The sequence below is a fragment of the Hibiscus syriacus genome, unplaced genomic scaffold (assembly GCF_006381635.1).
Source record: "Hibiscus syriacus cultivar Baekdansim isolate YM2019G1 unplaced genomic scaffold, ASM638163v2 tig00111311_pilon, whole genome shotgun sequence".
NCBI lineage: Eukaryota > Viridiplantae > Streptophyta > Magnoliopsida > Malvales > Malvaceae > Hibiscus > Hibiscus syriacus.
In genome coordinates, this window is record NW_024063054.1 from 1,401,721 (window position 1) to 1,426,822 (window position 25,102).

The following is a 25,102-nucleotide window of genomic DNA, read 5'->3' on the forward strand; positions in this document are numbered from 1 at the left end:
TTAATGGTGATGTATTAAAATGAAACAAAAACTAAATGTTATGTATGATTTTGAAAAAAAAATTGAACGTTTAGGTACTAAAATGCACCAAAATTGATATTTTAGGTACTAAATGTGTAATTTAACCATAAAATAATTTAATAGTAGCCGATCATAACACCAGTTGAGTGAAAAAAATTAATATATAAAATTCAATGATTAAATTGAAAAAAATAAAAATATAGTGAGTGAAATATGAAAGAGAATAAAATTTAATTACTAAATGAATAAATTACAAATTTGACAACTGAACTTTCATGTGATTCCTATTTTACTCATCGTACTTTCAAATTTTTCAATTTGCTCACTGAACTTTATACATTGAACTTTTTTGGTCACTCTGTCGTTATATCACTAACAACTCGTTGATGTGGCTTATTTTAATATTTAAACATAAGATGCTACATAAGATTTATATTTAATAAATTAAAAATTAATCATGTAAAAAAATCCTGACCCTAACTCCCAATTTTACACCCAAAAGCATATACCAAACTTTAACCCAATATGCAAATTAATCAGGAAACCATGAAATTCCACAAGCAACTCCAATTGATATCTTATAAACTTGTTCCAAGAACCAAACAATTACAATAAATCGTTTTGTTCTCTCTCTCAAATCCAAAAATGAAAAATACCAAAAAATAAAGAGGATGAAGAAGAATAATAAAGAAGTGAAAGAGAAAAAATAAAGAGGATGAAAATACCAAAATATCGTTTTTGATTTTCCTTGCATGTTGTCGTCGTCGTCTTTGTCGGATTTAGCTTCCACAACTAGAGAAAATAGAAATGAGATAATGGAAATGAGAGGGTGCAGAAGGAAAAAAAGATAAAAAAAAAAAAAGTGGGGAAATTAAGGGGAAAATATAATTTTTTATTTAGACCAAAATGATGTCGTTTTGGTCAAAATTTAAATGTTTTAGAGATCCAAAACTATGATCGTTTTGGTATAAGTTTTCACGTCATAACACCGTTAATTATTTAATGACGGAGCAACCAAAAAGTTTGATTTATAAGTTCAATGAGCAAATTAAAAATTTTAAAAGTACGGTGAGTAAAATAGGAATCATGTGAAAGTTCAGCTATCAAATTATTAATTTAACCTTACTAAATTTATAATTTACTCATAAATTATTGTTCCTCTTCAATGTACCCCGCTCTACCAGTACTTTTCTAACATCTGGTTTCTTGAGGATAGAAGAACTTACAGACGAAGATGAAATTGCAAGATTTGAGATGATGAAATCGCAATGTAATAGAGGATAAAAAGAATTTTAAAATTTCTAGAGATTAATCACAGTTTTGGTATGGATTTTAATCATTTATTTCAACGAGGAGTAGATAACTAGATGTAGCGGCGATCAATTGAAATCAAGTTGGATTGACGAGAGCGAATGAACTCGAAATATGGAGAACTGAAAGCATGGAATCAATATTGGATAGATTCCAGCAAATGGAGGAGTCTCACTTATTGACACTAATAAAATCCAAATATAGAACCACCAAGAAACTTCATCAAATAAAACCCAAGGTCAGTGCAGTTCAAGAAATTCTTGGAAAAATCGAAAAAGATGGATACCGATTTATAGACAAGCTTAAAGCAAACAATGGAATCAAAAGCTACAAACATTTTTGGAAATTATCAAAAATATTCAAACTTAAGGAAATGGAAGCTGAAATAAACAAGCTTGCTTGTTCAGATCTCCAATATAAATAATATGTATGAGGTATTGAGATTACACTTCAATCAGTTACAGTTTGGCAGATCTCTTCATGTTTCTTGATACGTTTAAGCTAGCCGATGATTCCCAATTTTCATGTTCAAAAGTTAACAACTTAAACAAAAACGATTATTTCCTTGTATCATTTATTTCAATATCCATCGGGGATTGATTTAGCCTCTTGCCGTGGAACGAAGAAGAAAGGCCCAACAGTAAACAGCTTGATGTTCTTATCATGCAGGCGACTGAAGGTACCAATAGGAGCACCAGAAATGCCTTTGTTGACATCGGTCGGAACACCGCAAGCCTCCGAGGGAGAGAGTTCAAGGAAAACCCTGCAATTTCTAAGCCTTCGGTTATGATCTTCGAGTTCGTAAGGAGATATTGTTGCAAAGAAATAGCCCTTTTCATCTGTTGCAGAACTCAGGATCGAAAATGACTCGGTTTCATACCCGTACTCATCGACGCCTTCGCAGGTTATCCTCGTCACAGCACCTACACTCGTAAAACAGATACTAACATGAATCTCAGCAAAATTTTAAACGGTAAATATGCAGCTTTTGTTACATGATTAGGTAATCAAGTTTACCTCCGAGCGGGGCGAGTTTCTTTCCTGATCTGCAATAAACCATGCCTTGAATGCCAATCACGGTGGAGAGAAGCCTTTCTTTTTCAAGATTTGGCTTCTCATCGTTATTATACTCAGCATCACTAGCCAAAACAGCAGCGGCCCAAGGTGACAAAAGAAGCAGAAAAAATGCAGAAAATAGGATATTCTTAAGAACCATTTTTAATATTTCTGAATCGAGCTATAGTTGCTCGGGGGGAGGGGTATAGGGATAGGGGCTTATATAGCTTTCTAAAGAAAAGGGACAGACAATCTTGTTATCCATTAGTATATGAAAATGATATCACTAATGGAAAGAATTGTCAGTCCAGCTCAGTTGGTAAGAGCGCAAGGCTCTTAACCTTGTAGTCGTGGAATCGAGTCCTACGGTGAGCAATTCATAATTCTGATTGTCAGAGGTCTTTCACGGAAACTGTTCTCAACCTGGCGTTGGGGACAGCCTACTATCCTACCTCCCCTTAACCCATTACATATGGGAATAAGGTCAGCTAATTTATATCAGTAATGGGAAAGCCCAGCTAATATTTCATTTAGAAAATTGTACTAATTTAACAAGTATTTGTTTTTACTGATTCATGAATGTTAAAACGTTTTATGTAGACAAGAAAATAGAGGCTTCTTCCCTTTCTCCATCAGCTCGTGAGCTCTTGAACATTTGTCGTAGCTATGTAATTCTTTTACAAGATGCCCACCACTCCGGTTTTTAATTTATTTTATATTATTGTTAGCCTAAGTTAAACCCACAAGATATCTCACTAACTATAATTTTTAATGGTTTGTTTATGAAATTGAGAAGTTGGTTACTTTCATTTTAATTTATCAAAATTTGATCATTATACTTTGTAAATATTAAAACGTTATTTCAAATATTGATAAATACATAAATTTCAACCGTAATTTTAGATTAATTTATTGCATATATTTATTGAAGCAGAACATGAAATTGACTTCCAAAACTGATAATTAAGAATTTTTTCCATAGATTTATTTTTTTTTCCCGTAGAATTAATTGTGTTGGAGCTTGACTAGTCGGCCTTGAGTTTTTTTTCCCCTTCTCTCTCCTTCGTTTTAACACGAGTTACATTATTTATTTATTTATTTAATTTTCTTTTTTATGAATATGGTGGATGATTTATATACTCTTATAGTACTACTTCTTTGTCTTCTTTTATAGCACATCTTTTCTTTGCTTTTTTTCTTTTAGAGTTGAATTTGATGTCGACTTTTTAGATCCAAACTTTGTTCATTTAGTTGTTTGCTTATTTATTTCCGTTTTGAAATTTAAAGTTAGATATTAACAGGCGCTCGTAATCATTAAATATAGATCACGATTAAGGTATATATTGTATGGTGTGTTAATTTATTTATTTTAGGTAATATGGGATCTGAGGGACTTGAAGCCCTTGCACTTTAAAAAAAACCAATGTGGTTCTCTACTTTTTTTTATACCCAATGTGGTCCTCCAAGTTAGAAAAAAACTCAATGTGGTTCTTTGACTAATGTTTTTCGTCGTTGACCAACTGCTCTATTATTTTGGTTGACATGGCACGTTAAGCTGGCCAACATCATATTTTTTTCGCTCAATCTGGTCGTCCTATTTTTTCTCTTCTATTTTGGTCACTAAACTTTAAAAGTTGTCAATTTAATCACTCAACTTTTGAATTACTCATGTTTTAATCATCATGATTTATTTTTTTAATATTTATGCGTGATGTGGCATTTTTTCTTTTCAACCAAAGATTTCTTCTTCTTTTTTCTTTCATTACCAGATTCAGTGAACCAAGATTGAACTTGTAAAAAAAATTGAAAAACAAACTACGGATAAGATATTTGACCGTGTAATGAAAGAAAAAAAAACAAATCTTTTGTTGAAAGTGAAGAAAAATGAAACGATAGGATAAAGGAGGAGTGTGGAGATTTGGAAATATATAAAGCATAGAGAATATTTTTTTAATTTAATTAATATTATTTTAATCATATATTAGTAAAACAAGAATAATAAATGCCACATCATATATAAATATTAATAAAATAAATCATGATGATTAAAACATGAGTAATTCAAAAGTTGAATGATTAAATTGAAAACTTTTAAAGTTTTGTGACCAAAATTGAAGAGAAAAAAAGTGGGCCAGATTAAGTTATTTTCTTGAGTTGGAGGGCCAGATTGAGAGAGAAAATATGATGTGGTCTGCTTAATGTGTCACGTCAGCACAAATAACGGAGTCGTTTGTCAATGACGAAAAACGTTGGTCAAATCATCAATGGTAAATGAATTGTTTCCTTAAAGTTTTGAATTCTAGTATTAAGAATGTCAAGAATGTGAGCGTTCAATATCAAATTGTTAAGAGTTATCTTTAAACATATATTATCTTGTATTTATCACATATTAATAAAAATAATAATTGACTATTTAGTTCAGCAAGATAAGCCCAATGAGTTCATTTCTTAACTAAAATTAGGCCCACAAAATAATTGTTTTAGGCTTAGGCTCATAGTCTCAGGTTCCATTAAAAGTGCAATTAAAAAAACCGACTTCTAACGCGGTCCAAACAAAAGTACCAGGCGACTGCAAACCCTAGGGTTAAAGCGGAGCTCATATAAATTGGCGCTATCATTTATTTCTTATCCTTCTCCGCTACCCAAGAGAAAGATAGGGAGAAAATGGTTTCTCTTAAGCTGCAGAAGCGACTATCAGCCAGCGTTCTAAAGTGTGGAAAAGGAAAGGTTTGGCTCGATCCAAATGAAGTCAACGAAATCTCCATGGCCAACTCCCGTACGTATTTGTCTTCTCTTTATCACTGTTTTAACACTTCTTCATTATCATTATCATAGGTTTTATGTTTAGATATATTTGATCTTGTTTTAGTTTCGGGTTGCCAAATATATGGTGGAACTGAAGCTCAGAGCACGTATATATATATATACATAAAATCAGCTACTAGGAAAATGAAAGCTAAAGCTTCAATTTCCAGGAATGGAGTTTGAAATTTAAATCTCAGTTTGAATCGCGTTCTTTGGAATTGTAATTTCTAATGGCAAGGTTTCGTGTAACAAGCGCATATGAGCCTTAGGATATGTAGGCTAAGTTTGTGATTATGCAATTCTTAATTTGTTTGCAATATTTGTTGGAAAAAAGATGACACTTTTAGCTAAAATACGTTCTCTGGTGAATACAACAATTAACTTAATGGATTACTGAGAAAAGAATTACTTTTATGTGTAATCGTTGTATACAGGGGAGTAATAACTGTCACCGAAGCAGTCTCACGTTAGTCATTCTCCAAATGAAAATTAGTTTGATTGAACAAAGGATTAATTCCTAGTTCCCTCTACTGATATACATGTACATTTATTTATAATACAACTCTGAAATGATTGATTGTAAGTTCAAGGTGATACAATCATCTGCTCATAAGAGAATATAATCAAGGTTGTATCAGGGGTATTTTGTTTGTACTTGAGCAAAACAAAAGGGTTCTATATATTTTCAATTTCTTATTTTTCTTCATTTTTGTACTTGAACCGGAAACTGCAGGCCAGAACATAAGGAAGTTGGTTAAAGATGGTTTTATCATCAGGAAGCCAACCAAGATTCACTCTCGATCTCGGGCTCGTCGCATGAAGGAGGCCAAGAGAAAGGGACGTCACTCTGGTTATGGTATGTTATCTAATTATGATCATGGGATCAAATGGACTCAGCGTTGTTTATAGATGCCGAGTACACGGTTGAAACTGTTGACCTAGTTACGTACTTGCACAGTTGCACATTAATTCCATGTTGGCACCAGAGCATATTCTTGATTGAAATAGACAGCTTTACATACTCGCACATTAAGTACCATGTTGAAATCACAGCATACTCTTGACTACTCATCATGTTTTTAGAGTTAGGATGTCCAAAATCATGAGGAAATAATCAATTAAAGTATCATTGAAATTTTTATACTGGTGGGAATCTTTTGCTAGCAATCTTAAAGTTGTGATGAATATTGTGTAAAATTATGTATTGAATTTAATTTGATTAGTTGGGTCTCAACTCATATTCTGATTCTAGGTAAGCGCAAGGGTACAAGGGAGGCAAGGTTGCCTACAAAGATCTTGTGGATGAGGAGGATGCGTGTTCTCAGGCGCTTGCTTCGTAAGTACAGGGAATCAAAGAAGATTGACAAGCATATGTACCATGACATGTACATGAAAGTCAAGGGTAATGTGTTTAAGAACAAGAGAGTACTCATGGAGAGCATCCACAAATCTAAGGCTGAGAAGGCCAGAGAGAAGACTTTGGCTGACCAGTTTGAAGCTAAGAGAGCTAAGAATAAGGCAAGCAGGGAAAGAAAATTTGCTAGGAGGGAGGAACGTCTGGCACAGGTAAAATTTTTGTATCGTCATAGTGTTCCTTGCTTTGAAGTTCTCTTATCGTTCTCTGTAGTCCTTGCCTTTTTTTATACTTTTTAATGATTCGTTATCTGCATGCTATTGTCAATTATGTTGAATAGATTCATACTCATTCTTTTTAATCTCATGTTAAAATGTGGGGTTTCATTTTATTTTTCTTAATCTCCTCAGGGGCCTGGAGAAAGAGATAAGCCAGCTGCAGCACCTCCTGCTGCCGCTGCTGCTCAACCAGTTGGGTAAGTATATTTCTGAGATTTTATTTATTTTCCGAAAATGATCGGTGTTCAAATGATGCATTTTTACCTTCTGTTTATTATTCAGTGGTTCAAAGAAGTCCAAGAAGTAAGGTGGCCTCCGGAAGATCAGTGAAGAACTTTTGAGCCATGAATTTAGATTTGAACCTGTCTAAGTAGTTTCTTGTCGAGCTGTTTTTTGATTAATATGAACTTGTTTAAGTTGGATCAAGGTTTATGATTTTGTTCTCACTTTCCCGGCTCTTTTGTTTTCCTATTTTTGACGTTTATTTTATTTTGGCAATGGTTTTATAGCTTAAATCACTCGTCCATAAATGCACCTGTAAAACATTCGTTGTCTTTCTGACTTTGAGGTGTTTATGGATTTAATCATATTAGTATTCTATAATAATTGCTCTATGTTTGGTATGGGTTGGCTAGCATTGATACATATTGGCATGGGATAAGTTACAAATTTTATCACTCAACGTTTTCTTACTAGTCACTCTTATTTTATTCTCACTCTTGTTGTAATCGTTAAGGTTTAAATTTTTTTATTTTAATCATTAAATTTTCAATGTGTTTAAATAGTTAATGATGTTATGAAATAATAGATGGCAGTATGCCCTTTTGAATAAGCGAATTTATACTATAATGATGTATTGGGACTATATAAAAAAATTCTTTTCCTTTTTGTTCTTATCTTTTCTCTTCATCTACTTGGATTTTGGCCATTGTTTGATGTGATTTATTCTATTGGTTATCGTCGGTGATGGTTAATGGTGATGAAATCTAAAGTTCTCTATCAAATTCGTTTCATCTTCTAAAATGTACTATATTTTATCTTCGTTTAATTGAAAAATATTTTAAATTTAAAAAATTTAACATAAGATTTGGTGTATGGTAAAAAAATTATGTCCACCAAGGGTCTTGCAGTAGAAGATAGATTTGGTGTTTCGATAGGATAATTAGGGCCTCTCCTCTGAAGGAAGGGGTTTTTGTAAAGTCCTTGGTTACGTGATGAGTGTGTAGGAGGAGAGACATTGACGTCAAAGGCGAACAATGCAATCCCAGTTTCCTCATTGATTCCAGATGCGAAAGTCAAAACTAAGGTATGGGTGGTGAGAACGTTCGATTTGAACACTGGGATCGGGGAATGTGGCTCTAGTGATGTTACAATGATTGTAGCAGATAAGGAGAATCCTATTCAAAGGGCAGAAAATGCAAAGAGATAGAGAAGTGTTCCAGTTGTTACGTCTGTTGTTGGGGTACCTGAATCTGGAAATGATGTTATATCAGCAGGCATGTGTTCTCAAGCAAGCCGGTCACAATAAAACTCTTAAGATGGAATGTCCGGGGGTTGGGGATGACCTGGACCGTTCGTTGTCTCCGCCAAACGTTGAGAGACAAATCCTTCCATTGTTTTCTTTATAGAAACAAAGTCGCGTATGGAGAAAGACCGTAAGTCATGTGGTTTATGCATGGAATAGAGGTTGGCACGTAAGGATCAAGAGGTCGTCTTTGTTTCGCATGGAAGCAAACGAGTGATGTAATGTTGAGATCATATTCTTGTTCGCAGATTTATGTTTTAATTGTAACAGGTGAGAATGGAATGCAGTGGCGGTGTACTGGGTTCTATGGTGCACCGAAGGAGAATTGTCGTTGGGAGTCGTGGGACCTTCTTTGACAGTTTGATAATAGTCCGAATGTCCCTTGATTAATAATTGGTGATTTTAATGAAATTCTATTTTCTTTAGAAAAAGGTGGACTTGTGTGTAATGAGCGTCAGATGGCTATTCTCCGAGAGGTGATTGATAACTGTAGTTTGATGGATATTGGTTATACGGGCACTTGGTTTACTTGGGAACGAGGTCGTATTACAGCAAATAATATAAGAGAATGGCTTGATCTGGGTTTAACAAACAGTTCGTGGAAATCTTTATTACCACATTGCTCTTTGAAGCACCTTACTCGTGCGTTTTTCGACCATTGCCCGTTGCTTTTGTACACGTCTTTTCACTATACAATTGTTCGTCGGTGGCATTTCAGATTTGAAGCTTCATGGTTGCTGGAAAGCTCAAAAGTGCAACGGTTATGGAATGAATCGACAGGATTACTTCCAGACAAACTTAATTATGTTAGTCATTGACTTGATGAGTGGTTTAAAGACATTTGTAGGACAAAGCATTTTTCTGTTACGGAATTAAAAAAGTAGCTGGCGAATTTAGTGGAATTACAGTCGACCGATGAGGTTTTGGGAAAAATCATTGACACAAAGTTGCAACTCAACTTTGAGAAGGATAAATCAAAGTTGTATTGGTGTTAGCTTTATCGATCAACCGAAATATGCCAAGAGAGAGTGAATTAGCCTTTAAAAATTTTGTGGCAGAAGCAATTGAAATTAAAACTTTTGCACGAGAAATTTATAATTGTTTGACTTCTTAACCAAGTTCACATCCACTACCTTAGCATCCACACTAAAGATTTTTCAAATCACTAAACTTGCTAACCTTTGAGAATAAGGTGTAACCTTACAACCATTTACAAAGTTTATACTCCGAAACCTTGTTTACACTCTTTCCACAATAGGAATTACAAATAAAGCAAACAAAAAGAAAATCTCACAAGACAAATGTGTTTGTAATAATTAAACACTCACTCAATTCACACTTGACCAAAATAAACAATGTAGTTCACGAATGTGTTATAATGAAAATATTGAAAATTAAAGCACAAAACACTTCTTTGATATTGGTATATTTGATCAATATGGTTCTTGCTCACCTTAGGATGTTTTGATTTTCAATTTATACCTTCTCTATCAATTCTAGTCATTGGGGATCATTATAGTTGTTACCTACAATCAAAAACAACATTTAAGGCACAAGAGATCAATCATTTAGTGAAAGAGATCGATCATTTTTTAAATAATTCGACCATTGCAAGAAAATGATAGATCCTCTAGGGAAGGTATTGATACTTTTGGTCGAGGGGTCAATCTTTTTATGAAGGGACCGACCCTTTTCCTCGAGGGATCGATCCTTTTGTGAAAGGATCGATCCAAAACCTACTGGAATCTAAGGGATCCATCCTTTTTCAAGGGGATTGATCCTTTTTCAAGGGGATTGATCATTTTGTTAAGGGATCAATCCTTTGAACCAAAAATGCTTGGAAACTCGACTTGGAAACGATCGAGTATGTTTTTGAAAATGTTTGACTAAATTAAAAAACATTTTAAAACATATTTTTTTCAATTTAGTTTAGACTTTGGATTATTTTTGATAAATTTTTGACAAATTTGATTAAGTCCAAAATTAATTTTACAAATTATTATTATATCAAAATCTTAATTCAATAATTACGAACAAAGGGCTCGTGCAAACTGTTAAAGCACAATAACACCGCCTTTTTTATCACTTCGCTTCCAATAGACAACGAAAAAATAAAATCTTGGAGTTAGAATCTGATGATGGTTCGGTTGTTGACACTGTTGTGGATCTAGAGGTAGTTGCCAGAAGTTATTTTTAGAATTTATTTACTTCTAATGTTATTCCACTCAATAAGAAAATCCAATTGATAAAATGGGTATGATAGAGTGGAATGGAGTTTTGTGTGGGAAGTAATGGAGAAAATGGGTTTTCGGCTAAATGGATCCAATTGATAAAATATTGCATTTGTTCAGTTTTTTACTCGGTTGTCATTAATGGTGTGACAGGTACTTCGTTTACTCCCCAAAGAGGACTAAGATAAGGCGATTCTCTTAGCTCGTATTTGTTTTTGATTTGCAGCGAATGACTTTCTTCTTTGGTTTGCTCATCCATTGATGCGGGAGTCTTGCATGGTATTCGGATAAATACATGTCCTCCATCGATTTCACTCCTCTTTTCTATCTTCGGGATGCAATGGCTAGTGTGGCAATCCAGATAAAATAGATCCTTCAGCTATATGGAGAGTACTCGTGTTAAGAAATTAATTTTGATGAATCTAGTCTATTTTTTAGTTCGACTGTTATTGATGATAATCGCACAGATGAATGGTGTGTTTTGAGAATCTCGAACGTCTCTAACCCGGAGAAATATTTGGGTTTACCATCATTGTGGGAAGAAATAAGAAAAAGGCCTTTGCGTATCTTCAGGACAAATTTCACAGCCGAGTACGGGGCTGGTATATTCAAGCCCTTTCATAAGGTAGTAAGGAAGTCTTTATCAGGTTCGTTCTTTGTTGCAGCTATGAATAACAATGAAGATGAATCACCTAGATGAGTCACCTACGTTCCATGAAATTAGGGGAAGGTTGTTATTCATATGTTGTTAGTATTGATGAGCTGTCATCATTGAGCTGTCAGTTTGTTAGATTAGTCTAGAATGATGATTGTATGTGGAGTCTTATAAATAGCATATTGTAGTATTGCAGGAAGGCATGAAGGAAATACATTTCTGTTTTTCATTTTTGTTTTACTGTTATATTAAGTTTGTTAACATGGTATCAGTCGCTTGTGCCCGGGAATCTGTGGGAATTTAGTTGTTTTCCTTATGGCCACTCCTTCTGCTGATTCCACCGGTGGCTCCTCTGAGTCTCTCGGTGGTAAGGTCTTTACCAACAAAAAGATTAGCATTGTTCTTGACGAATTCAATTTTTTACTCTGGAAGCAGCAGGTTCTCTTAGCAGCAAGGAGTCATAGGCTTGAGAAGCTTCTCACCGGTGCTCTCCAGCCTCCACCTGCTACGATTCTTGGGGATGATGAACAGGAAGTTGAGAATGAAGAATATGAAGTGTTCATAGCTCAAGACAGTGCCTTGGCGTCCTGGTTGCTCTCCACCATCAGCCCTTCCTTACTTCCTCAACTTGTTGGAGCTGAGACTGCCGCTAATGTTTGGCAAACTGTGAATCGATTCTTTGCCAGCAAGTCTACCACCACGCTTATGAATCTCCATTACAAGCTAAAGACAATCAAGAAAGGCGATCTGGGAATGCGAGCTTACATTTCTCAAGTTAAAGAAGTCACTGATGCTTTAGCTGCTTGTGGAAGTCCCATTTCTGAATTTGAGAAGATTGCCACTCTCCTTAACGGTCTTCCACCAGAATACCGTCCATTCATTGCAGTCATCACTGCCAGCCGAGAACCATTTACCCTTGAATGAGTCGTTTCAGTTTTGATCGATGCTGAAACTCAACAAAAAAAATTTGATCATTATGATACTGTTCATATGAGTGCTAATCTTGCTCGTGTTTCCCTTCAGTCCACGAATGATGATCAACTGGATACAAATTCCACTTTCAGAAGCTATGGTAGAACTCAAAACATTAATCCTGGTCGCGGTCGAGGTCGCTCTAGACTTCAGTGTCAGCTGTGTAGTAAAATTGGTCATCTAGTTGACCGTTGTTGGTATAGGTTTGATAAAACCTTCAATGGTGTTTCCTCTCAAAGCCGCAAAGATCGCTCGCCTGATAAGTCTCCATCAGCCAATATGTGTCACTACAAGGACACTCGTGAATGTGGATGTGTCAATCATGCTGCTGTGCAATCTCTTGGAACTGCTGGACGGGGTCGTGCATCTCTGAATACTGACTCAGGCACTTGGCTTGTTGACTCAGGTGCTACTCACCATGTCACTGCTGATGAGACTGTTGTTAATGATGGAGCAGATTATGTTGGTCATGGTAAGTTAATGATTGGGGATGGTAAATTTCTTTAAATTTCAAAAACTGGTTATTCTTCTCTACCCACCTCCTCTCGTTCTTTGACATTATTTGATGTGCTTCATGTTCCTTCTATAACTAAAAATCTTGTGTCGGTCTCAAAGCTTGCTAGAGATAATCGAGTCTTCTTGGAATTTCATGCTCGAGATTGTGTGGTACGTGATGAAGATTCTGGTGCTGTTTTGTTGCGAGGGAAGGAGGTTAATGGATTATATGAATTTCAGTCTAGTTCTCCATTGCATAAAGATCCTAGTCCAAAAGTGCTTGTTTCAAAAGGAGTAGGCGTTGATTACAGTACATGGCATGATCGTCTTGGTCATCCCTCTCATGCTATTTTGATAGACTTGAGTAATACATGTACTGATGTTAATATCTTTGGTTTAAATAAAACTCCTTCTTATTTATGTGTTGCTTGTCAAATTGGAAAAGGGCATGCTTTATCGTTTCCAAAATCTCTTACAGTCTATGATCGACCATTTCAATTGGTGTTTACTGATCTATGGGGTCCTGCACCCACTCCCTCCAATGGGTTTAAGTACTACATTGCATTTGTTGATGCATATTCAAGACATACTTGGTTGTATTTACTTCGAGATAAGGGTCAGGCACTGCACTGTTTTAAGTTGTTCAAGTAACTTGTTTATACACAGTTTACAGCTAATATACTTGCTGTTCAGAGTGATTGGGGCGGGGAGTATCGTCCATTCACTAATCTTCTTTCTCAAGAGGGCATTCAACATCGGCTTACTTGTCCTCACACTTCCCAGCAAAATGCTGTTGTTGAAAGGAAACACCGACATGTTATTGAAATGGCCCTTACCTTGTTAGCTCGTGCTTCTTTACTAATGAAGTTTTGGTCCTATGCTGCTGTCACTGCTGTTCATTTGATCAATAGACTTCCAACTAAGGTTCTTAATGGTGTCTCTCCATTTGAACGTTTGTTTGGGAAGAAGCCTGAATATGCTCACTTACGAGTATTTGGCTGTCGTTGTTTTCCATACACACGACCATTTCACTCTACTAAACTTGCTTTCAGGTCTGAACCATGCATTGTTCTGGGCTATAGTCCTCAGCATCGAGGCTATCAATGTTTGGCAAAAGATGGCAGGGTGTATATTTCTCGACATGTAAATTTTGATGAATATGTGTTTCCATATGTGGATATCGACATAAAAAGCGATACATTCTAGAATCCTTCAAGTTCGAGCAGTTCCCTACTTGTTATTCCTGGTGCTAATCGTCTTGGCAAAGCATCTGTTTCATCCTTCTCTGAGTATCAACCTCAAAATAATCTTACTACATCTAGTCAAAGGAACTGTGCTACTGGACCCGATGCATCATATCCTGTTGAAGATGAGAATAGTAGTTCTCACACTAGTTTGGCTTCTGATTCTTCAAATTCCCCGCTGATTCTAAATTCACACCCGATGATAACACGCAACAAAGCGGGTATTTTTAAGCCAAAGGTGTTTTTCTCTACATCTGACCATAGTAATTCTGCCAATGAACCAACGTCGGTTTATGAAGCTTTGCAGTCAATTGAATGGAAGCAAGCTGTTCTTGATGAGTATAATGCATTAGTTCGAAACAACACTTGGATGCTTGAACCACTACCTCCTGGTCGATCTACTGTAGGTTGTAAGTGGTTATTTAAAACCAAGCGACATGTGGATGGATCAATAGCTCGGCACAAAGCTCGTTTAGTAGCTAAAGGATTTTCCCAAACACCGGGTTGTGATTTTGATAACACCTTCAGTCCCGTAGTAAAAACTGCTACAATCAATGTGGTTTTTTCTATTGCTACTGCTCGTGGATGGCCTCTACGACATGTGGATTTCAACAACGCTTTTTTAAATGGTGATCTTGATAATGAGGTGTTTATGACTCAACCTCCTGGCTTTGAACAGAATGGTGTTAATGGAGAAGTATTAGTTTGTCGATTGAAAAAGGCTTTATATGGTCTAAAGCAGGCCCCTCGTATGTGGTATGGAACACTGCGTCAGGTTTTTCTTGATTTGCAATTTCAAGAATCAGTTGTTGATGTGTCTTTATTCATATGATGTGTGAATGAAAGCCGAGTGTTCATGCTTGTTTATGTTGATGATATTGTCATCACTGGGAATTCATCTTCTGCTATTGAATCAGTTATTCATCAACTTGGTAAGAAATTATCACTTAAAGATCTTGGTTCTCTAAGTTACTTTCTGGGCATTGAAGTTACAAGATATAGTGATAAGCTTGTATTAAAACAACAAAAGTTTATTAAAGAGCTTCTCGAAAGATCAACCATGACAGGAGCTAAAGCAGTTCCTACTCCAATGATCTTATCATCGACACTTAAGAAGGATGCAGGTGGACCTCTTAGTGATGGTAAGCAGTTTCGGAGTATTGTTGGTGGCTTATTATACCTCACTCGCACCAGGCCAGATATTACATTCAGTGTGCATCGTGTAGCTCAATATATGCACAATCCATGTGAAGAACATTGGATAGCTGTTAAGCGAATACTTCGGTATTTGGCTGGAACAATTAACTATGGTATTGTTTTCCATGCTAATAGCTCAACAAATGATATTGTTGCTTTTGCGGATGCTGATTGGGCAAGCAATCCAGATGACCGTAGATCAATATCAGGCCAATGTGTATTTCTTGGTAAAAATTTAGTTTCATGGAGCTCAAAGAAACAAAAAACAGTGGCTCGTTCTACCACAGAAGCAGAATATCGAAGTATTGCAGACACGGTTGCTGAAGTGGTTTGGATTCAATCTTTACTGCGAGACATGGGTGTAAAACAAGAAGAAGTTCCTATTATATGGAGTGATAATACTAGTGCAGTAGCAATGAGTGTCAACCCTGTATTTCATGCTAAATCAAAGCATATAGAACTATATATGTGCTTTGTGCGAGAGAAGGTAGCAAATAAGGAACTAAGTGTTAACTATGTTCCTGCATGTCATCAACTTGCTGATGGGTTGACAAAACCATTAGCAAATTCAGCCTTTGCTTTGTTTCGTGAAAAAGTTAAAGTCGTTGGTGAAGAAGCATCAGTAAAGTTGGGAGAATGCAGCAACCATGAAAAAAAATCAGAAAGATGATGGAGAACAGAGAAGTTGGAAGGATGTTGCAGCTATGAATAACAATGAAGACGAATCACCTAGATGAGTCACCTACGTTCCATGAAATTAGGGGAAGGCTGTTATTCATATGCTGTTAGTATTGATGAGTTGTCATCATTGAGCTGTCAGTTTGTTAGATTAGTCTAGAATGATGATTGTATGTGGAGTCTTATAAATAGCATATTGTAGTATTGCAGGAAGGCATGAAGGAAATACATTTCTGTTTTTCATTTTTGTTTTACTGTTATATTAAGTTTGTTAACATTCTTCAAGTGATTTTTTTGTTCGCCATGTCTTGTTTTTTATTGCCAAAAAGCTTATGTACAGAGCTTGAGGATATCACGGCACGCTTTTGGTGGCAAAAGTCGGAAAAGAAAAGAGGCATTCACTGGTGTCAATGGAAAATGTTGTCCTAAAGAAAACGGGGCTCTCGATTTTTTAGATTTGGTGAAATTTAATATCAAAACAAGATTGGCGTCTGTTCAACAATCCATCATCTTTGGTAGCTCGGCTTTTGAAGGCAAAATATTTTTCTGCAGGGGAGTTCTTATCACCTTGTCATTTCACTTTCTTATTTTAATCAGCATGACTGCAAGTGCAAATTTTGGAGTGGCGAGAAATCGACTATTATTAGTAGAGGGTTTCGTTTCGCCAGCAACGTCAGTCGTGTTTAAACACATTTGGGCTAGTTCGTGTCAAAGAAAAATCAAATTGCAGGAATGGCGATTCATTCATAATTTTATTGTCTTTACAACATTTGTATGTAAAGCATATTGTAAATAACACCACATGTCCGAGATGTAATACAAGTGCTGAAAATGGAGTACATATAGTAAGAGATTGTATGTTGGAGCAGTTAGTATCTAAGAAGCACAGTGACGGCAAAGGAGCCCCGTTTCAAGTACTCGATACGTTTTCGGCACAAAGACGGTTAGGTTACGTACCGAGGACGTGTCACGGTGGCAGAATACGTCTGACCGAATTCGAGGACGGTCAAAACTTATCCAGGTACATTTCGGGGACATCCCCAAAGGTAATTTTGGTGATGTTCCTCGGCTCGTCGTGGAGTCTCGACGCTCATCGACGGCGAAGTCATGGTTGTTCATTCCCACGAATCCATCTCCTCTTGCTCTGTTCTTGTTTCTCTTCTTGGCAACCTTGTGCCAGTATTTTAGAGACTTGGCCGTTTGCTCCTCGAATATTGATTTCTTCATGTAATTCTGCAACACGACCCACGACAACGACGGATGAGAGCCAAAGCTCGCGGGTTTCCTATCAACACAATCTCACGTCGATTACGAGGGTTGGGGTTTACAATATGGAAGCTTTTGGACGATGACCGACAACCTACATACCTTAGATTAGTAAGAATGACGGCGACTCGACGATTGTGGATGAGCGTTTGTGGAACAACAAAGGAAGAAGGGAAAACAAAGGAAGGGGAGGAAAAGAAATAGGGGAGGCGCGTCTGAATGTTAGAATAAAACCATGGATTTGTGATTATAATAAAAAATGGCATAATCGCAGAGTTAATCCTAAAATATTTTAGGGTTTACTAAACAAGTTACATAATTTATAATAATAATAAAAATAATAATAATTTTGTGACGGAAATAATTTAGGGATTTAGGCCAAAATTCTCAAATCTTAAAGTTTCAATTTTTTATTAAATATGGAATTTATGAATTTTATTTTCTAATATTATAATTTATTTATAGATTTTATTTTTAATTTTCTGTGAAATATTAACTTTATTTATGATTTTTTATATCTATTTATAATTTAATTTTTTTTATATGTCGCACTCTTACTCTCCTCATAGCATATAATTTTAGGAATTATCATTTTTCGTCCCGTTGTAGTATGGTCAGAAATACAATACTCATGGTCATGAATCAATTTATCCACCGATTTTATGGTCTGGTTAGATTGGTTGTTTAATCATCACCCAAATAACAAGCATGCAAAGATTTTAGTGGTGATATGGGCCTTAAGGTACGAGAGAAACACACAGTATCATCAAGGCAAAGTGCTCAGAAAGAGGAAGTAATTACCCTTATCAAGACCCAATGCACCGATTACATAAAGGATAACACGATCATTTATGGTCCGCAGAAACCCATTTCGGTCCGATGGAAAGCTCTTAGTCCACCGGCAGTGGAGATTAACTTTGATGTGTGTTTTATTCATGCCCAACAACATGCATGGACAGTACTAGTAATTAGGAATAATTACGGATTCATAATGAGAGCAAGTAGGCGATGGATTCAAAGGATTACCTCTGTGTTCATGGTCGAGGCTACTGCTGCTCTCCACGCTGTATCGTTCGCTGCAGATTTAGGCTTATCCGATATCATTATTGAGGGTGATTCAAAAGCGGTCATCGAAAAACTGAAATCGTCGGTGTCTGATCTCTCCGAAACCAGTGCATTAATCTGGGTGGTTAAAGGTAGGGGGACTTATTTTCGCTCGTGCTCATTCTGTTTTACCCCTCACACGGCGGCGCATCTCCTTGCTGCAGAGACATCGTTGGTAATGAATAACTTGTTCTGGATTGAAGAAGCTCCCCGTCAGGGCCGACCCCAATACCTGTGCCACTTGGACCTTATCCCAGGGCAGTTATATTTGAGGGCATCAGTTTTGCACATATATTTGGTCATATTCTTGACTCCACAAAAGAGCCTTGTCTTGCAGCACTGAACTCTATAAAAGATTACCCACATCCAGGTTTTCTTCACTCTTTCTAGTTTTAAATTTTTTTTTTTAAACATAATAGTTGAATTTTCGTTAGAGTTTTTGGACAAAATGAGTTAATAGGTATTCTTTGGATGGTATTATTAGCCTGAAAAAAAAAGTTGCATTTTTTTTAAATGGATGAAAAGTATTGAGATTACACCAATATGGGTTATTTGCATGGTTTTCAGAATCGGACCGGTTAGCGAACCGACCATGCTATCAGTTCATTGGTTCAACCGGTCCGACCGGTCGGAAGAGCAGGACGACATCATAATTATTTAAAAAAATTAAATAAAATATCAAAAATATTTAATAAAAAATAATTTTTTATATCACAAGTTATATTCAAAGCAAGCCATAACATATATAAGTTAAAAATCATAAAATCAAGTGAAATAAAATGATTCAAATTAACTACAACATAATATTTAAGGTAAAACATATTAAATAATAAATATAATTATATAACTATAATTAAAAAATTAATTTGGGGCTAAAAAATCATAACAAAATGATATTGTTTGGTTTAATTTTTTTTTAAAAACAATCTCACATGGCTAAGAAACATAGAAGAGCATCCCAAAAGTCTAAAGAGTAAAAATATGAGAACAAAATAATCTTACATGGCTAAGAAACATAGAAGAGCATCCCAACTAACTTCTATAAATAATAGAGGTAATTTGACATTTAAAATCATAGAGCCTTTTGGTGAGCATTGAGTGAACTATTCTTTCACTTCAATCAAGCTCGAATTTTAGGTTTCAATCGAGCTTCTAAATTTTTTTCGAGTTCAAGTTTCAATATTATATTTCGAGTTCGAGTTGAACTTTATAATTTTTAGCTCGTGAGTTTGAGTCGAGTTGAGCTTACTTTTAAAGTTTTCAAGTTCGAGTCGAGCTCAGCAATACTCGAGTTCGACTTGGCTCGTTTAACAAACGACGTCGTTTGGTTTAATTTTTTAAAAAAAACCAAAATTGGCAGTTTTTTTCAATTTTCAGTCAGTCCGGTTCGAACGGTTCAGCGGTTTCGATCGGTTCACTAGTAGCGATTCAACCGGTGTAGATTGAACCGGAATAGGCAGCGGTCCCGGTTGAACCGGACGGTCCGGTCTGATTTTTAAAACACTGGTTATTTGGGTGATGGGTTTTTCTTTTTGAATATTCGAAAGCATGCCTCTTTTGTTTTCTTTATTTACATCTGATTTCTATTTGCATTTCTTTATTCAGGTAAGTTAAGGTAAAATATAAATGGGTTTTCTACAATGTAGTTTTAGTTGTAGAAAAAACCTAAAACTTAGGCATAAAATGTATTAAGTTCCCATTTCATCTCGAATCAAAGCTTTATGAGTTTAGTTCACTTTGTTTAACAAATCTAGTGCTGATAGTTTGATTGTTTGAATTTTGATTGTGTAGTGATAAACTTAGATTGATGAAAAGAAAAAAAACAGTGTCTAAATATTTTCGTTCAAGACATTTTTTAGAGTGATTCTTTCTGATTATTTTGATTTCATCATTAATTTTTCAGATCAATTGATTGTGTGAAAGAACAAGTGAGAAAAAACAAGTCAATAGCATAAACTTCGATCATCGGTCAGGTTGTATCTTTCGTTGCTAATATATCTGTTTTATTATTTATTGGCTACTATATTTTTTATTGATTACTTTTAAATATGTTACTTCAAAAACAACCATCGAGTGCCCAAAATAGAAAACAAAAAAAAAACAAAAACAAGAAATACAGTATAAGTATAGGGGCATAAAATTATTATCTCGTCCAGAGTATTAAAATTTATTGGACCGGTCCTGCTCCCGTTGCGTGGAAGATCAAGCATCGGAAGATCATCGTTTCATATGCTTTAGCAAGGAATCTGAAACGTCAACCTTCGCTTCTTTTCTTTTTGATTTTTGTTTTATTTCAATTTGTTGGCTCTATTATTGTGGAACAACTAGCGTTCATTTTCATCAATCTAAGTTTATCACTACACAAAGGGTTGGCAGTTTCTTTTGTTAAAAAAATTTGCTTAAACTTAATTTATATTCTGAATGTATAAGTTTATTTTTTTGTTCTAAAAATTGAAGGGAACTTCTCTACGTATCAGTACCAACCAAGGTCAATTCAAACCATGTGAAGAACAACTTAGGGAAACAAGTGAAAATAAAACACAAGGAATGGCGCTTCAAACTCGCTACTTTCACTATATAACTCTAACAAATAACAGTGAGGCTATGTAATAAAAGTTTAGTTTAAAAGCAGCAATCTTCACCTCAAACAGTATGAAAACGGAAAATAATACAAGTCAAACTTTTTCTCATAGCAAACATTAGCTAGCTACCACTGCCACCTAAAGACTTCGTTGGTATCGTGCATTGGGATTAGCAGTACCACGAAGATCTCTTAACATCGGTTTTTGTCCACTCATTTCTGCACTTCCATGGTATGCTCTAATGTTCGGTGAAGCTTGATGGATTGCCGAATCATTCGGATTGCTGCCAATCCCCAGCTTCACAAGGAATGTTGCAGAGCAACCTTTGTCATGGCCCTCGCTCTCGATCCATATGTGGCCTCCCATCAAATTTACAAACCTGGTTCAAACATTTGAGAACAAAGGTCATGTGATGACTACAACAAGTTGGCAGCCTCATTTCGATGCCTATTTGGATGGTCCCTTTATAATATGATTAACAAGCAAATGTTTCTTATGCAAAGGAATTCAGTATTCCTAATTTTACCTTCTACAAATAGCAAGTCCAAGTCCAGCTCCACCGTTAACGGATCCACTTCGAGGATGTGCAAATTTGGTAAAGAGATTTGGTATATCTTGTGGGAGAACACCACAACCAGAATCCTTAACCTGCAAGAATAGATGATAGGATCAACAAGGGCATCCAGACAATCTACACAAGGAGACCACTTGGATGTAATTCATAAACAAAAGCCAGCTTTAATGTATATATATCCTAAATGGAATGAGTCGAAAGGATATTTAAAACATTTTATAGCAATAGACGATCAATAGATGCCTTAATAACAAAAATCGTCTTTAAATTACTATTAGGTGACTCAGATCATATGGTCAAAAAATCTAAACAGAAGTAAACTGAAATGAAAATAAAGTTAAATGAAGCAATTAAGAACCTGCACTCGTAAATAGAAATGGCCTTCGATTGACACGGGGTAAAATTCTGGAGGCCGCCAGTCTCTTAAAGACTCTGGTTTTGCAACAGCAACTATAATTGAAACATAACCCTCCTTTGTGAACTTAACAGCATTACCCACGACATTTAAAATAGTTTGCATAAGTCGTTTCTCATCACCAACAGCAAACATTGGCAAATCAGGTGCCAGAATCATAGTCATAGATAGCTTCTTTACAGATGTGATTGGCTTTATCAGATTAATGACCTAAAATGAAAAAAATATCAACATTAATACAGTTTTTTCCCATTTCTTTCATAATATATATATAATATCCAATTAACTACCTCTTTGAAGATTCCATGAAGATCAAACATTCCAATTTCTAGTTCTAGGTTATTATCTTCAAGTCTTGAAAGATCCAAAACATCATTGATTAGTGTTGCCAAAAGATTGCTACTCTTTAGCACTGTCTCTATCATAACTCTTTGCTCTGGAGTTAGCTCAGTCTCGAGAAGAAGGGAACACAATGCAATGATTGCATGCATTGGCGTTCGCATTTCATGGTTCATTACAGCAAGGAAATCATTCCGTGCGTGAATTGCCCTCTCGGCCTCTCGGCGAGCCAAATCTAAATCACCATTTTGTTCCATGAGCTGATCACGGGCCCTCATAGATTCCTCCAGAATCGCAGCATGAGAGAGAGCAACAGCAACCTGTACAAATACTACCACACGTTCAGCGCTGGAGTCATGTTAAGAACCAAAGGCTCATAAATCATAATAACTAAATTACATTGTCTAACTAGGAGAAGACAAAATCCAATCATTAAAGCTTTTTAAAAGTAAATTCATAAATTTACAACCAAGTACACAATCAAAACAGAATGTGAGCATATCATTAAGACGTTATAAAAGCAGCCAACAAATGAAAGCACATAAAGATTACCTGGTCTGCCACAACTTCGACAAGTTCCAATTCATGATCTCGCCATTTTCTGGCACTATCAGTGGGGAGAATAAGGACCATGACCGCATAGCTTTTGGTGGAGAGATCAGGCCAGTCATTAATTTGGAAATTTGAGAGATGTAAAAGTGGTACCCGAACAGCAACAACCTCTGGGGGCACGTATCTTCCAACTAAAGGTCTGATCCTAGCTAAAGGGCAGGTATAGGGTATACGCACTGCTCGAGCACTATTGAATACTTCGTTGACAACTGGAAGATTTATTTGCACAGTTGATCCAACTTGTATTTGGTAGTTTAGAGTATGGGAAAGTTGCAGATCCATACCGGTCCTTGATGGCATCCACAATGCACATTCCTCCAGGCCCAATGTCCTACCTAATTCAACAAGGGTGGTCTTCAATATCGTATGCCTGTCGAGTGTGCTCCTAATTTCATGAGTTAGCATCCTTACATGCCTTCCAGTTTCTTCTTGAGTGAGAATAAGGCCCATCTCCCTGTCTAGTTGTTCCGCCTTGTTCCTCAGAAATAACTCACGAGTTTTAACACTCAACAAATCGGGAATAATGTGTACAAGCATCAAAGCAGTTACACATGATACAAGAGCACAAGAAACCTTCGCAATTGTCATCACCACAGCAACGGCTTTAGTGTGCATAGCGAATGTCCACAAGTTTATAAAGTGGGTTGCTCCACAAAGAATGATGAAAGCACCGAATTGCATAAGCACCCATCGATACGGGAAGAATGCAGACTTTTTAACAAAATAGATAAGTTCCAGAGGAATTGAGAAATAAGCCAAGGCGATTAAGACGTCCGATATATATTGATACTTAACCAGAAGCTCATCGGGTGGCCACTGAGAGTCAATACAGTAACAAGCCTCCATCATGTGACAATAACAGCTCTAAATCTGAAAAGAAAAGAAAAGATTATATAACTTACAATTCAATAAAGGAAATGAAAAATTCCTTCTGCTCACATATATCCTGAAAGATCTGCTTAATTTTAGGATTTCCCTCCAAATTCATATAGCCGTATTTAGATGGAATATCGTGCCACATTAGTGAGAAAAACTCAATACAATGATAGGATTCATTAAGTCACTCTTAAAATTATCCTACAAGAACATTGGTATAAGATTCAATTACAACTTTTTATATATGAAAAGAACATTAATATGTTTTCTCCATAAATATTCACCGTCGTCTTCCACATCCTTATACATTTGAAAATAATAAAAATAGAAGGAAAAAATTTCCTGAAAAGGTTTACATAGCTAATCAGTAATCGGCTAATCGCATCACTAAGTTAATGATATGGAATCAAAATTAATTTTCTAGAGAGATAAGCTATTCTTCCTTTTTTTCAAATGAAACTAACTTCTCTAAGCATCAAACACAGTTTAAGAAACGAAACTACGAAAAAAAGCATACAAAGCCTGAAACTCGTTAATCAGGATACATAGTTCATCTTAAAAATAACAGTAAATGGATCTCAAAAACTAAATCTAAAGATAGATAAAGATTAAAAAGGGAAAGATGAATAGATTACCAAGATAGGGAAGAGAGAAAAGGAGATCGGATGGCCAGAGATTAGTAGCAGATACGAGGAGCTTGATCCAAGCCGTCCATTTTTTGAGATAGCGGCATCCCTTTCCCTTCCGAGCTTCTTTCTTTGATGTTATTAAAGTTGCAACTCGCAACTTGCCAGAGAAAGAAGAAGGAAGGTAGGAGGGGAAGGTGGGAAAAATGAGTAAAGTGGAAGAGAGAAGGGGGGACCAAAGCCAAAGGCTTTCACGGTCACGGACAGTGAAGACGGCGCAGTATTCAAAGGGAGGTTTTGCACGTGCAGGAACTGATTTGGATTTTATTTATTTTTTTAAAAGTTTTCTGCTACGTGCGAATCCATTTCGGTGATAAAGGTGTCCATATTGGATGGATCCGTGTATAAAAATTTAAAAATAAAATAAAAACAGCAAATTTCTTACTGTTAATGTGTTGTTGTAAGAAGTCTGCCAAGTGAAAGCTGTTCCAGGGGCGTGGTTGTGATATGCAAAGTGTGCGATCGCGTAGGTTTCAAAAAATAAGATTTTAAAATTGAGTATATTTATCGATTGTTATCGTTAAGAAACCTCAAAAAATAAGAGTCTCGAAATCGAGTATATCTATTAGTTGTTACCATTAATAAGCTCAAAAAATAGGGGCCCAAAAATAAATTCGAGATCTAAGGGCCCTTTAATAAAAATTTGTATAGGATCTCTAACAATCTAACCACGACCCTGAGTTGTTGTACGATCTCACAAAATTAGGATATTAAAATTAATATGAATTCAAATTGTTTCAACTTTTGGATAAATAATTCTCCAAAAGTTAAACTGGGTAAAATATTTTTTTATCAACAACTAGTTAGTTTAGTAAGATGAGATACT

The 25,102-nt window shown here is 35.8% G+C and overlaps 3 protein-coding genes across 3 annotated transcripts; 1 reads left to right on the forward strand and 2 right to left on the reverse strand.

Annotated features, from left to right (window-relative positions):
* Positions 1 to 1,911: 1,911 nt before the first annotated feature.
* LOC120158426 (proline-rich protein 1-like) lies at positions 1,912 to 2,548 on the reverse strand. Its single transcript, XM_039169268.1, has 2 exons — positions 2,350 to 2,548; positions 1,912 to 2,255 (listed from the first exon to the last, which is right to left on the reverse strand). Exons 1-2 carry the CDS (start codon positions 2,546 to 2,548, stop codon positions 1,912 to 1,914), a joined length of 543 nt encoding a protein of 180 aa, XP_039025199.1.
* A 2,429-nt stretch (positions 2,549 to 4,977) lies between these two features.
* On the forward strand, positions 4,978 to 7,448 carry LOC120158346 (60S ribosomal protein L19-3-like). Its single transcript, XM_039169215.1, has 5 exons — positions 4,978 to 5,164; positions 5,927 to 6,049; positions 6,446 to 6,759; positions 6,958 to 7,022; positions 7,108 to 7,448. The coding sequence occupies exons 1-5, from the start codon at positions 5,053 to 5,055 to the stop codon at positions 7,130 to 7,132; spliced, it is 639 nt and encodes a 212-aa protein (XP_039025146.1). The 5' UTR covers positions 4,978 to 5,052; the 3' UTR covers positions 7,133 to 7,448.
* Positions 7,449 to 20,723: 13,275 nt separating this feature from the next.
* LOC120158458 (probable ethylene response sensor 1) lies at positions 20,724 to 24,470 on the reverse strand. Its single transcript, XM_039169286.1, has 6 exons — positions 24,226 to 24,470; positions 22,655 to 23,584; positions 22,054 to 22,422; positions 21,707 to 21,973; positions 21,301 to 21,422; positions 20,724 to 21,153 (listed from the first exon to the last, which is right to left on the reverse strand). The coding sequence occupies exons 2-6, from the start codon at positions 23,561 to 23,563 to the stop codon at positions 20,913 to 20,915; spliced, it is 1,908 nt and encodes a 635-aa protein (XP_039025217.1). The 5' UTR covers positions 23,564 to 23,584; positions 24,226 to 24,470; the 3' UTR covers positions 20,724 to 20,912.
* Positions 24,471 to 25,102: the final 632 nt, after the last annotated feature.

Bases quoted from the DNA above. Each gene is read 5' to 3' on its own strand.
- LOC120158426 (XM_039169268.1), bottom strand. From the start codon at position 2,548: ATGGTTCTTAAGAATATCCTATTTTCTGCATTTTTTCTGCTTCTTTTG. The intron at 2,256-2,349 runs GTAAACTTGATT...TTACGAGTGTAG, and splicing joins GAAACTCGCCCCGCTCGGAG to GTGCTGTGACGAGGATAACC.
- LOC120158346 (XM_039169215.1), top strand. From the start codon at position 5,053: ATGGTTTCTCTTAAGCTGCAGAAGCGACTATCAGCCAGCGTTCTAAAG. The intron at 5,165-5,926 runs GTACGTATTTGT...CGGAAACTGCAG, and splicing joins AATCTCCATGGCCAACTCCC to GCCAGAACATAAGGAAGTTG. The intron at 6,760-6,957 runs GTAAAATTTTTG...TAATCTCCTCAG, and splicing joins GGGAGGAACGTCTGGCACAG to GGGCCTGGAGAAAGAGATAA.
- LOC120158458 (XM_039169286.1), bottom strand. From the start codon at position 23,563: ATGATGGAGGCTTGTTACTGTATTGACTCTCAGTGGCCACCCGATGAG. The intron at 21,974-22,053 runs GTAGTTAATTGG...TTTTCATTTTAG, and splicing joins TTCATGGAATCTTCAAAGAG to GTCATTAATCTGATAAAGCC. The intron at 21,423-21,706 runs GTTCTTAATTGC...CTATTCTTGCAG, and splicing joins ATTTCTATTTACGAGTGCAG to GTTAAGGATTCTGGTTGTGG.